This window comes from Pelophylax lessonae (genome assembly GCF_965119305.1).
Source record: "Pelophylax lessonae genome assembly, chromosome: 11".
NCBI lineage: Eukaryota > Metazoa > Chordata > Amphibia > Anura > Ranidae > Pelophylax > Pelophylax lessonae.
The window spans coordinates 147,006,994-147,019,441 of record NC_138778.1 but is presented as its reverse complement, the minus strand read 5'-3'; the positions used below and the strand labels follow the sequence as shown (position 1 = coordinate 147,019,441).

Sequence of the window (12,448 nt, the reverse complement as noted above, 5' to 3'; positions counted from 1 at the left end):
GTGGGGGGGGGGGGGGGGCGGGGTTCTGTGACAGGCACAGACAGATCGTAGTTTCAGCATAGCTGAAACTACGATCTGTCCCTGACTGTCTCACAGAAGATCTGCCTGCTTTGTTTACATAAGCAGGTGGGTCTTCTCTGGGTTTCCCAGACAATCGTGGGAGGACAGTAGCAATGTCTAAACACAGCGGGAGCCACATGCACTCCAGTCACGTAGTACTACGTGACTGAATGCAGCCAAGCCACCCTGCCGCAGTAATATTATGGTGGGCGGTCGGCAAGTGATTAAAGTGATTGTAAAGTCTTGTGTTTTTTTTTTTTTAACCACTTAAGCCCCGGAGGATTTTCCTGCTAAACGACCAGGGGGTATTTTGCGATTCGGCACTGCGTGACTTTAACGGACAATTGCGCGGTTGTGCAACGCTGTACCTAAACGAATTTGACGTCCTTTTTTTCCAACAAACAGAGCTTTCTTTTGGTGGTATTTGATCACCTGTGCGCTTTTTACTTTTTGCGCTATACACAAAAAAACAGCGTAAATTTTGCAAAAATAACAATATTTTTCACATTTTTTATATGAAATTCCCCCAAAAAAATGTAAAAATCAAAGTTTTTTAACATTTTCGGCCAATTTGTTTTATCCTACCTATGTTTGGTAAAAAAATTGCAAAAAGCGTATTTTTATAGGTTTGCGCAAAAGTTATCGCGTTTACTAACAAAGGGAAAGATTTTTGTCATTTTTGTTGTTTTTTTTTTAACGCGTAATGGCGGCGATCTGCGATTTTTTTTGCGGTACTGCGACATTGCGGCGGACAGATTGGACCCTTGACTGACATTTTTGACACTTTTGGGGTTACCAGTGACATTTCTACAGTAATCAGTGCTATATATATGCACTGTTACTGTAAAAATACACTGGTAGTGAAGGGGTTAACTTTATTTGGGAGGGAGGGGCTGTGTGTGTCCCTAGGGGCGTGCTTTCTACTGTGATTGGCTGTGGCTTGAGGTGTAAGGACACTGATCAACGGATCTACATAGTAGATCCATGTGATCAGTGTTTTTACACCGAGGAGAATGACAGGTGGCTTGTTTACACAAGCCGGCTGACTTTCTCCCTCTCCCCCGACGATCGCCGAGTGACTGGCGGACATCGGGTCCGCCAGTCACCGCGCGGGAGCGGGAGCGCGCCTCCGCAGGCGCGCGCTCGCTCCCCAGACCCTCCCAGGCTAGTGACGTTAATTAACGTCACTCTGCCTGGCAGGGGCTGACCGCCGCAGTAAATTTACTTGCGGCGGTCGGCAAGCGGTTAAATAACAAACATGTTATACTTACTTCCTATCTGCAGTTGGTTTTGCACAGAGCAGCCTGGATCCTCCTCTACTCGGGTCCCTCTTCTGTGCTCCTGGCCCCTCCCTCCTGTCGAGTGCCCCCACAGCAAGCAGCTTACTATGGGGGCACCCAAGCCAAATCACAGCTCCTTGTGTACATTGAGACATGGTGCTGCCATTCGGCCCCACCCCCTCTCTCTCCTGATTGGCTTACTGACTTTGATTGACAGCAGTGGGAGTCAATGGTGCTGCTACTGTGTCTCAGCCAATCAGGATGGAGAGTCCAAGATGGCAGAAGAACTTGTGGACTTTGCTGGATAGAGATCAGGCTCAGGTAAGTATTAGGTAGTGCTGGGGTGGCTGTTACACAAAGAAGGCTTTTTATCCTAATTTATAGAATGCATTACAATAAACAACCTTCTGTCTTTACAACTCCTTTAAGGTTCACTTGCCTGAAGTGCTGTTTGGTTGTAAACTCTCCATCTCTCTGTGCATGGAATCATTTATAACAGCCATAAGCCAAAGCAGGAGGTTGGTGGACATTGCCAGCATGATGCCATATCTGAAAACATAAAACAGAGATAAGTGCTGAAATACAGAAGTAGGACGCCAGCTGGATCCTGGAGAAATCTTCACTGCAGTGATGCCGATCTTCTTACTGTCTTTGGGTCTGCAGGCAAAACAGCAATACAGAAGGTCCGACAGGGACACGCCCCATCCTTCCTTCCCCATTGAGAAAATTACTTTCACTGATTTACACTGTTTGTAACACAATCTGTTAATGGGGGGAGTCTGATCAGTCAAAGGAGTCTTTCCTCCATTCACAGTCTGTAATCAATGAACAAAGTTTTCTCGTTGGAGGAGGATGAAGGAGGGGAGCATGTCCCCATCAGACCATCTGCACTGCTGTTCTGCCTGAAGATCTAAAGCTGTCAACCATCGCAGTGTCAACATTTCAGAGACAGGAAGAGGACGGGCATCCCTGCAGTGAAGATTTCTTCAGGATCCAGTTGCCTGCACAACATGGGACATCCTTCATTACAGTTAAAGTGATGTGACTAAAGCTGTGGGGATTTTTTTTCTTAGCTAAACTCTTTAGAGGAAAAAGAAATGAATGCATGCACTTCATCACATGTGTCAAACACAAGGCCCGAGGGCGGAATCCAGCCCACCAGGCCATTTCATGTTGCCCTCCCACCTCTTTTGCAGCTGTAGCATCCCCTCATCTGTGCCCTCCACCTTGCCTTAGCAGATGGCAGCAGAGAGGGGGACAGAACTCCTCCGCCAGATTCTGCCTTTCTCTGTGCAGTCACAGAGAGATGCTTCTCTGACCCCCTCGTCTCAGCAGTTGGCGGCTGAGAGAAGGTCAGAAGAACTCCTCTTACGGATCCTGTGCCTCTCTGGGCAGTGGCAGCACCCCCCTCTGCCTTCCCTGGTGTCAGCATTCAACAGATTGAATGGGTCTGGTCCCCCTCCAGACCCTGCACTTTCAGCTTCCCAGTTCCGCTTTCTGTAAGTAGGACAAGGTTAGGGGCATGCACTGTGATATAAGGGAGAGTTGGGGACTATTGACTTCTGATGGTGGGGGGCTCTTGACATCTGATGTAAGGGGGGGGGCGAAGTGCTCTGGACATCTAGTCTTACAGATACAACCGGCCCTTTGAAGGAAACCAAAATGCTGATGTGGCCCACGATGAAATTTGAGTTTGACACCCCTGCACTACATCTAACGATCAGTAAGATGCAATACATTACATTGCTTTATGGAGAACCCCTTCAATATTTTTCCTGGTGGCCATTGTTACTGGGACAGAAGAGGGATTTATTAGATTAGAACCAGAACCAGAACCAGAATGGAGGTGCAATCTTCCAATGGGGCCACCAGTACAGAGACAATTGTCTGAGAGGTCATTTACCCATATTTCCCTTCATTTCCTGTTGTGTTTCTGTTATAAGATGGAAGGGTAATTCTCCCTTGTGGGATGGCTAAAGACAGTTCACTGGTGGGCTGTATAAAATACATTGTTCCTATCAACTGTCATTTATGGTTGTGTTGAGGATTAAACAGTTGTGACCCAAAGGTTTTTTTGTGTTATGTAATATTGGTAAAATTTGTGGCAGATATATAAGTACAGTTTGTTCAAAACACGGTGCTGGAAATACAGTATGAACCATCCATACCACTTAAAGCGGAGTTCCACCCAAAAGTGGAACTTCCGCTTTAGGGAGTCCTGACCCCCCGACATGCCTCATTTGGCATGTCATTTTTTGGGGGGGGGAGCGGGTACCTAGTTTTGACAGGTACCCGCTCCAACTTCCGCCCTGAGCGGAAGTTCTCCTCTCCCCCTCCCTCCCTGCAATCTTCTGGGACACGTCAGAGGTCCCAGAAGATTGCCGGCCAATCACGGCGCGCAGCGCGACTCGCGCATGCGCAGTGGGTACCCGGCTGTGAAGCCGCAAACTGTAACAGCCGGGTGCCCACAGCAGTGATGCCGGCGCCGAGGGAGAGGATCGAGGCTTCCGGCGGCCGCATCGCTGGACCGTTGGACAGGTGAGTAAATGGCTGGAACTCCGCTTTAAGAGTGCATACAACCTACACTACATTATCATGCAAATATTGCATACACTACATACTACATTATTATAATAAATATATACTATTTACAGAGAAAATAAAAATGCTTGTTTTCATTGTTTTCATTTTCCACAATGAATGGAACTGAAAATATTGGTTTTCTTTTCTCCATGTCCATTAGTATTACCATTTGCCTCTCTGCTTACTCACCTAGTTATGTTATGTTGCACCTGCACACAGTCCTGACTTGAAAACCACAAAAAACATGTCTGCAAGGAAAGCATATCATGAGTTGCACACATACTGTACACTATTTTCAGCTTATAAAACCGAATATTACATAAACTAGATTAACAAGTGTTTTTAATTGCTCTTAATTTATCAAAAAATATGCCATATTGTCCAGCCCAATGAGTTCCTTAGACTTTACCCACCCCACAGTTGTGCCTCTCATCGTCTTTATAGTCATGACCATTGATTTCTTTTTTACCCAATGAAATAAAATTGGTATGTTCCATTTTCCTATACACCACACACTTTTGTGACTCCACTTGTGTGCGTATCCATCGCTACCCCCTACAGCAGGGGTCTTCAAACTATGGCCCTCCAGTTGTTCTCATAATGCCTAGTCATGTCTGTGAATGCCAGAGTTTTACAATGCCTCATGGGATGTGAAGTTCTGCAACAGCTGGAGGGCCATAGCTTGAGGATCCCTGCCCTACAGCAAAGGTCTCCAAACTTTCTAAACATAGGGCCAGTTTAATGTCCTTCAGACTTTAGGAGGGCTGGTTCATGGCAAGGGGAAGTGGAAATTTTTCTGGTATCAGTAGGAGTAAACGTTTGGTGTTAGGTCAGAGAAATAGTGCCCCATCGTTGGTATCATAGGAGTAATAGTGCCCAATTATTGGTGTCAGTGGGGGAAATGGTGCGCCATTGTTGGTGTTAGATGGCAGAATAGTGTCTCAAATTAGTGCCCCAAGGGCCTGATAAAGGCAAGCAAAGGGCCATATCCATCCCTTGGCCACAGTTTGGAGAGCACAGCCCTACAGTAATTAATAAATATATTGATGTTGCATGTGTCTGGTCAACTCTGCAAAGATGTCATGCAGCATTTATTTTATACCTATGACAATTACAATATCCTCCTGTTCGCCATTTTACACAACCTGATCCTCACATGCTGCCCTCCCCCCAATTCAATTACATCTTGGTTATGGTTCTATAATGTATTCCACAGTAAAGGCCAACTTCAGCCGAAACATAATTTTTGTTTTGTTTGATTTGGCGAAAGTGGGGATGAGATAAAGGATAAGTTCACCTTTTGTAACACGTTATACCCATATTCAGGGTGTTACACGTTACAATTGCACCGGCCCCTGTACCCCCCATCTGAGTTCCTGTTTTGACAGTGAGTGGGGGGATCTTCTTTCCCTGCGTGCTGCCACTATGTGAAGGAAAAGCAGCTGTGTGAGTTTCATAGTTGGTAAGGTTGAATAAAGACACTAGTCCATCCAGTTCAACCTGTGTAGGTGTGTATGATTCAGTGTCGATAATCATTTCCCATATCCCTGTATGTTGTGTTCAGTAAGATGCATGCCCAAGTGTCTTTTAAAACTGTCAATACTCCCTGCTGACACCACCAATTGTAGAAGAGAGTTCCACATTCTTATCGCCATGACAGTTAAAAACCCCTATGCAGCTTAAGGTTAAACCGCTTCTCCTCCAATCTCATTGAGTGGCCCCCTGTCTTCTTACACTCCCTGAGACTGAATAGTTTTCTACCTATGCTGGGATCACCATTGTGATATTTGTATATCACTATCATATCTCCTCTCTAGATAGAATAAGTTTAGTGCTTGTAGTCGTTTCTCAATTTTGAGGTCCTCCAGTCCAATTTTGTTGTCCTTCTCTGCACTCTTTCCAGTTCCAGCTCATCCTTCTTGAGAATTGGTGACCAGAACTGGAGGAAATACTCCAGAAGAGTTTTATAAATTGGCAGGATTATTGTTTTATCTCTGGAGTAAATTCCCTTTTTATGCTGGCTTGCTTGCTGCAGCTTGACATTGCATATTATTCCTCAGTCTGTCTTCTACTAGGACCCCCGGATCTTTCTCTGATTTCCCAGAGGTTTTCTCCCTAGTGAATAATTTGCATTTATATTTTTAGCCCCCATGTGAATTACTTTACATTTTTCAACATTAAACCTCATTTGCTATGTAGTTGCCCACCCCATTATTTTATTGAGGTCTTCTTGTAAAGTTTCTATATCCTGATGTGAAGTTATTGGACTGCTTAATTTTGTGTCTTCAGCAAAAACTGAGATTGATCTATTTTTACCAACCTCTATACCATTTATGAATACATTTATCAGACTTGGTCCTAGGACAGAACCTTGGGGTACCCCACTTACTACTCCAGACCAGTTTGAGTACATGCTATTTGGAAAATTTCAAGTCCTGACAGCTTTTGCGGCTGATGGTTTGTAGTTCTCAATGAACTATCATGGCGATGTTAGGAACTGTGGTAGTTCATTCTCTCTTCCTGTTAGTGTATCTGCTTGCCCATTTGAGGTACGAGCAGACAAATACACTGAAAAGTCTGCAGGAGTCCTGCATGGCACCCGCGGGTGCGATGCTTTACAGGCTCCAGTAAAAAAATAATAAATGCACATTTTTTACCTGCAAAAAGATGTGCATTTGTTATTTTCTTTTTAAAAGGGGAACTTATCCTTTGATACCACTGCCAGGTTTTAATTTGAGCTTTTTTCCCCAAAATGGGAAGATTAACACAAATTCTCTTTATTGGCAGCAAGTATTTTAACAAATAATACAAATATATGTCTAGAATGCCCAGCATTTACTGTATAAGTATTGTAATATCCAATTACCTGTGTGGTAATGAAGATGATTTCCATGACAGAGAAGACGATATCCATTGGTAACTTACATGTCATCAGAGTTACATCATAGCCAATTTTGAATACAGCTAAGAGGAGACTGCAGATCCCAAACAGAGCAAGAGAGGCTGCAGATAAAGAATAGTTGGTACATTTAGCACAGGGCTTGACAAATTTTCTTTGAATCTAGGAGCCAGCTAAAAAAGTTAGGAGTCATTTTTTTTTTTTAAACTAACAAATCTTATATGTGGACCATGTAACATGTTCCCAAAGGCGAACTTATCCTTTAACCCTTTCACAGCCAGAACAGTTTTTTTCATTTGCACATGTTTAAAAGTTCATTTTAGGTCTGAAGTTTACATAAAACCCGCAAACATTATATCTTTTCTGAAAGCAGACACCCTAGGACAGTGATGGCAAACCTTGTGACGGACACCGGACACCCCGATTGGGTATCTCCGCCAAGAATCTGCTTCCTAAGCTCTGGAACACGGGATCCGTGAATCTGGCTATAGTTACCCCAAGAACTCGACAGTACAAGTTTTGGAGGAAACCAGAAAATAAACTGTTTATTCACACACAGGCACAAAGAGATATACACTGTTGGACAACCCCTCCCCCTTAGCAGCCAATCCACATACACATACACATCCCATAATAGGTTGATCTTAGGGCAGACAGAAACAATAGAACAATGGAATGCAGGCACTTGGATTACTGCATCCAAACAAGTCCTTGTAAAAATAAGGTGACCGGTGCTCTTTAAAGTGCTTCACAATCATGCACAAAAAAATGTTCTCTTTATGAAGTTCATCAAAAACTCATAAAGTGACAGATGCTCTTTGAAGGTGATCAAACTTATTTTAACTACTTCCGGCCCGCGCTATAGCCGAAAGATGGCTACAGCGCGGGCTCTAATTTCCGGGAGGCCGTCTTTAAATGGCCTCCCAGTGACAGGCTCCCCGCGATTGATCACCAGTGCCCTGATTACAAAAGAGGTAAATAAAATTACACAAGTGCCCCCCATCAGTGCCCCCCATCAGTGCCTATAGTGCTGCCAGTCAGTGCCCATCAGTGCCTGCTCATCTAGGCATCAGTGCTCATCAGTGCCGCCCATCAGTGCCGCCCATCAGTGCTCATCAGTGCCACCCGTCAGTGTCTGTCAGTGCCACCCTTCAGTGTCCAGCAGTGCCGCCTCTCAGTGCCCATCAGTGCTGCCCGTCAGTGCTGCCTCTCAGTGCCCAGCAGTGCCACCTCTCAGTGCCCAGCAGTACCACCTCTCAGTGCCCAGCAGTGCCACCTATCAGTGCTCATCAGTGCCGCCTATCAGTGCTCATCAGTGCCGCCTATCAGTGCCACCTATCAGTGCTCATCAGTGCGGCATATTAGTACCTTCTCATCAGTGCCCATCATTGCAGCCTATCAGTGCCCATCAGTGCCGCCTCATCAGCGCACATCAGTGAAGGAGAAAAATGTATTTATTTTCAAAATTTACTCGCAGAAAATAAGAAAAACTTTATTTTTTTTCAAAATTTTCTGGCTTTTTTCTTTTTTTTTTGTAAGAAAAAAAACCCAGAGGTGATTAAATACCACCAAAAGAAAGCTCTATTTGTGTGAAAAAATGATAAAAATTTCATATGGGTACAGTGTAGCATGACCGCGCAATTGTCATTCAAAGCGTGAGAGCGCTGAAAGCTGAAAATTGGCCTGGGCAGGAAGGGGGTGAAAGTGCCCGGTAGGCAAGTGGTTAAAGTGGTGCTTGATGCTGGTGTTCCACAAACGTGCTCCCCCTCTTATATCTCACTCACCAGAACGCTCTCCCCTCTAGGGGGTAACCAGCATCCACTTCCCACATTGGCTGAAACAGCAGACCTCAGAACCTCCTCCGTTTATAACACTCCTCTTCCCTCTGGTTCTCTTTTCCCCTCGTATTTACATGTAGAAATACCAAATGCAATACTCCATAGTGAAACACTGTATAACTTCTTTATTAAACGAATACAGGATACACTTATATCAGACTGGCGTTTTGGACAGCATGGAATACAAAGGAAGTTCGGGTTGTGGTGCGTTCTTATCGGAAGTGACGCTGTTAGCTCTGCACTACGTGTTTCGTCAGAGTGACGTCATCACGAGCAGGACCTTTTTGGAGGTTGTTTTTGGTAAAGGCGGCAGCTTTTGTCATTTATATAGCACTAATAGGCATTGCGCATAACTAGCGTAAGCAGTTTTTGGATCAATTATAATATTACTTGTGTCGCAATTGTATATGCTATATTATTTATTTATTTTTTTATTTGCTGTTTTTTTTTCACAAAAAGTGGAGTAACCCCTTAAGCTTGGGCGATAAAACCTGGAAGTTGATTCCTTTCTATGCAGAAGTGAGCCTGATTTGGCACTCTCCAGCTTTAGTAAATAAACCCTTAAATGACAAAGGTGATATACAGCGTACTGACCTCTTAGATACAGGGCTCCAGCATGGTGATCCAGAAGTACGGCAGAAAATTGTTTTTTGCGTGTTCCCAGCAGATAGAAGAGTATCCATACTGAGCTGCATAACATCAACACTGACAAGAAGATATTTGAGTTCCGGGCAGGCATGGAACTGAGAACCACACTGCTCAAAAAAGCAGCACCCAGGAAGACCACATTCATTGCCATAAGTCCAGAGAAAAGTCGGCCAGATCCTCTTGCCCTCTTATGATGAATCGTGGTAGAACTGCAGTGCCGGTGAAGCCAAGAATGCTCATATCTTAAGTCCACATGATCGTGGGCAACATTCTGACCGAGATCTGTAGCTACCATATCTAGGAGAGATTACAAATAACATAAAATGTGAAAATGTTATTGGATAAACAATACATTACACTACATATAAAATTAATCTAATTCTAATTTCTTGCACAGGGGATGCGTGAAATAAGAATTTACAGAGAATTCAGCAAGTTTGCTCCAAGCCAGGTGTGCTGGGAAAGGCCAATTATTCTTGCTGACAAATCTTATAACAAAGGATCACCTATTACCTCACTATCTGCACAACAAAGTGTCAGCAGGTCCCCCAAACAGAAAGTAGGGGCCATCCCCAGTATAACAGTACTGTCTTAATAAATAAATACTAGTCTATGTCCTTATTAGGCCAATGGGGGTCAAGATATTCTCCCATTACCCTCTTTTGCATTAAAAAGTGGGATCTCCTCTGGATCCTTTGGGTGAGCAGAAGTAACCAAGCGAGAAACATCCATCTTAACTCCTTCCTGCCTAAGCCTTTTTCTATTTTTTCTTTTTTTCTTTATACTTTATTTGATTTTTCATAAGCAATAAAACACATTTTTAAAAATCTTTATACAAAAAAGAAAAAGATAAATCCCTAAGCTCCCTCTCCCCCTCCATTCCTTCCTCTTCATTCCCAACACTTCGTCCTTTTCCTTAACCTCTTTCTCTTCCGACCTCACATTTCTAAGATATATTTCCCAAATCTCTGTGTATTTCTCCTCATTTGGTCCTCTCTGCCGCTACACAAATGTTCTTTTTTATATATGTACTCAATTCTAATAAACCAGTCCCTCAGCATAAGGCTCTGGGGTCTAACCGTTTTTTTGGGATTGTCCCTTTTGTTGCATTTATCAAATATGGTACTATCGTGTTCTTATACTGTTTCAGTGGGCTATTTGTATTGTGGAATAGACAAAGCCACGGGTCATCAGCAATCTCTGTTTCTGCAATCTCCCCTATATATTGCCGTACCTTCTACCAGTAGTCTCTTATTTTTGGACATTCCCACCATATATGTGTCATGGTACCCTTCAAGTTACATCCCCTCCAGCATAGTATAGAGTTCTCTGAGTTATTTTTCTGAACTTTAACTGGGGTTATATATCACCTGGCCAAACATTTGTAGTTCATTTCTACTGTATTAATATCTCTGGCCAGGCCGAATACGGCTTTCGGGACTTTTTCAATCGTGTTCCCAGTTCCCAGTTCCTTTTCCTATCCTAGAATGAATGGCAGTATTCCCGGTTCTGCACTCTCCGTAAGAATTTTATAAATCCGAGAGACATTATTTTTCGTCACCTTCTGGGAATCACGTAGGTGTTCAAAAGGAGAGTAATCCTCCTCTGACCTTATAGGTTGGGGTAATGACATCACAAAATGTCTTAACTGCAAATACTCTATTCAATATCATTAAATCCCTCTTGTGTTTCAGTTCGTAGTATGGGCATATTTTCCCTTTTTTCACTATATCTTTTGTCTGTGCCTTTTTATCCTTAATCCATTCCCCAAATTGTGTCTCTGGTTAAAAAAGTTTTGTCCCCGTGAGTGCAATTAACGGTGAATTATATTCACATTAGGCTTGTTCATAGATTGTATCCCAAACCCTGAACACATTCCTTGTCAATTCGTGTGTATTTACATCTAACATTCTGTACTGCCGTGGAACCCAAATATTGTTACTCAGCTATAGAGTATTTTCTGTATTACCCATCTTTTATCACATTTTTTCTTTGTCCACATTTATCACATTTTTTCTTTGTCCACATTTATCACATTTTTTCTTTGTCCACATTGATCACATTTTTTCTTTGTTCTTTAGTTCCTTCATCGCCTGAGAGTAATGTCTAGTCTCTTTTCTGTATCCTCCACTCTTATCAGTAGCTCACTTAAATGGCTACGTAGCACTACCATGTCTGTCTTCAAAGATAGTTCTAATTTAGCAAACATGTTTGCCATTTCGGATTTTGTAGGCAGGTGGGATTCGAGATCACTTTCCGTGTCTAGATCTATTTTTGACTGATTGGGGGTATTCCTCTCTTCTTGAGTCTTTTCTTGTTGCTTCCTGTTGTTTGTTTCCCTCGAGCCCAATTTGACTTTCCGTTGACGGTCTTACCAGGTTCCCGTCTTGTGGCATATATTTCTTTATGGTCCCAGGGCTGGCACTGACTCTAGGTGATTTTACTGTTCTGCCCCCCCCTCTCCCAGATTTACCCCTCATCTTGAAGCTTTCTTTACTTCTGCTTCTACCTTTTTTTCTACAGCCAGTTATCCTGTGTGTCCATGCACACATAGGCTGTTATCAGCAGTTTTTGGCAGGGGCTTTTTCTGGCTGGAAAAACCCTCCCAGAACTAGTGGGAACTGTGTGGGGAGAGTTAGTTGCTATACAGTGCTATATTGTGCTAAATTACTGTGTGTGTGTGTGTGTGTATGGGGGGGGGGGGGGGTCTATATCATGGTTTATCCCCTGGATCAGAGATGCAACTCTTTTTTTAGGACTGCTTTTTTGAATGTGTCAGTAACAACTGTAAATGCTATTTAGCTATTAGGCCCGCTCTTTGCAATCTTTTTTTTATTAGGCTTTTTATTTTCTTTATTTCGTCTTTTTGTTTAACCCCTTCCCTCTGCTACCTCAGAGCCCTTTAAGAGCTTTTAGATGCCTGAAAGCGGAGGTGGGCATTTGGATCATGTGACCGCTGTGATTGTCTGTCACTGCGGTCACATGATCGGAAAGCTCCCGTTTGCAAGTATGGATTGGGAGCTTTCTGGTGCCTGCCGGTGACTGTGCTGTGTGCACGCAGGGTGCACACTCTCAGCAAAGAGAGGTGTTTATATAGGGCCGCATATTTGCAGCCTCTTAGTGTTAAAGCCCAACCACTG

At 43.5% G+C, this 12,448-nt stretch overlaps 1 protein-coding gene across 1 annotated transcript in view; it reads right to left on the bottom strand.

The window, feature by feature from the left end:
* The window catches only part of LOC309566297 (proton channel OTOP3-like), a 97,048-nt gene that overhangs the window by 36,452 nt on the left and 48,148 nt on the right, over nt 1-12,448 (bottom strand). Inside the window, exons 2-5 of the mRNA XM_082271401.1 lie at nt 9,255-9,605; nt 6,790-6,926; nt 4,113-4,171; nt 1,780-1,889 (exon numbers count right to left, since the gene is read on the bottom strand). Coding sequence (XP_082127527.1) covers nt 1,780-1,889; nt 4,113-4,171; nt 6,790-6,926; nt 9,255-9,603 — 655 coding nt within the window. The 5' untranslated portion in view covers nt 9,604-9,605. The remainder of the gene's footprint in view (nt 1-1,779; nt 1,890-4,112; nt 4,172-6,789; nt 6,927-9,254; nt 9,606-12,448) is intronic.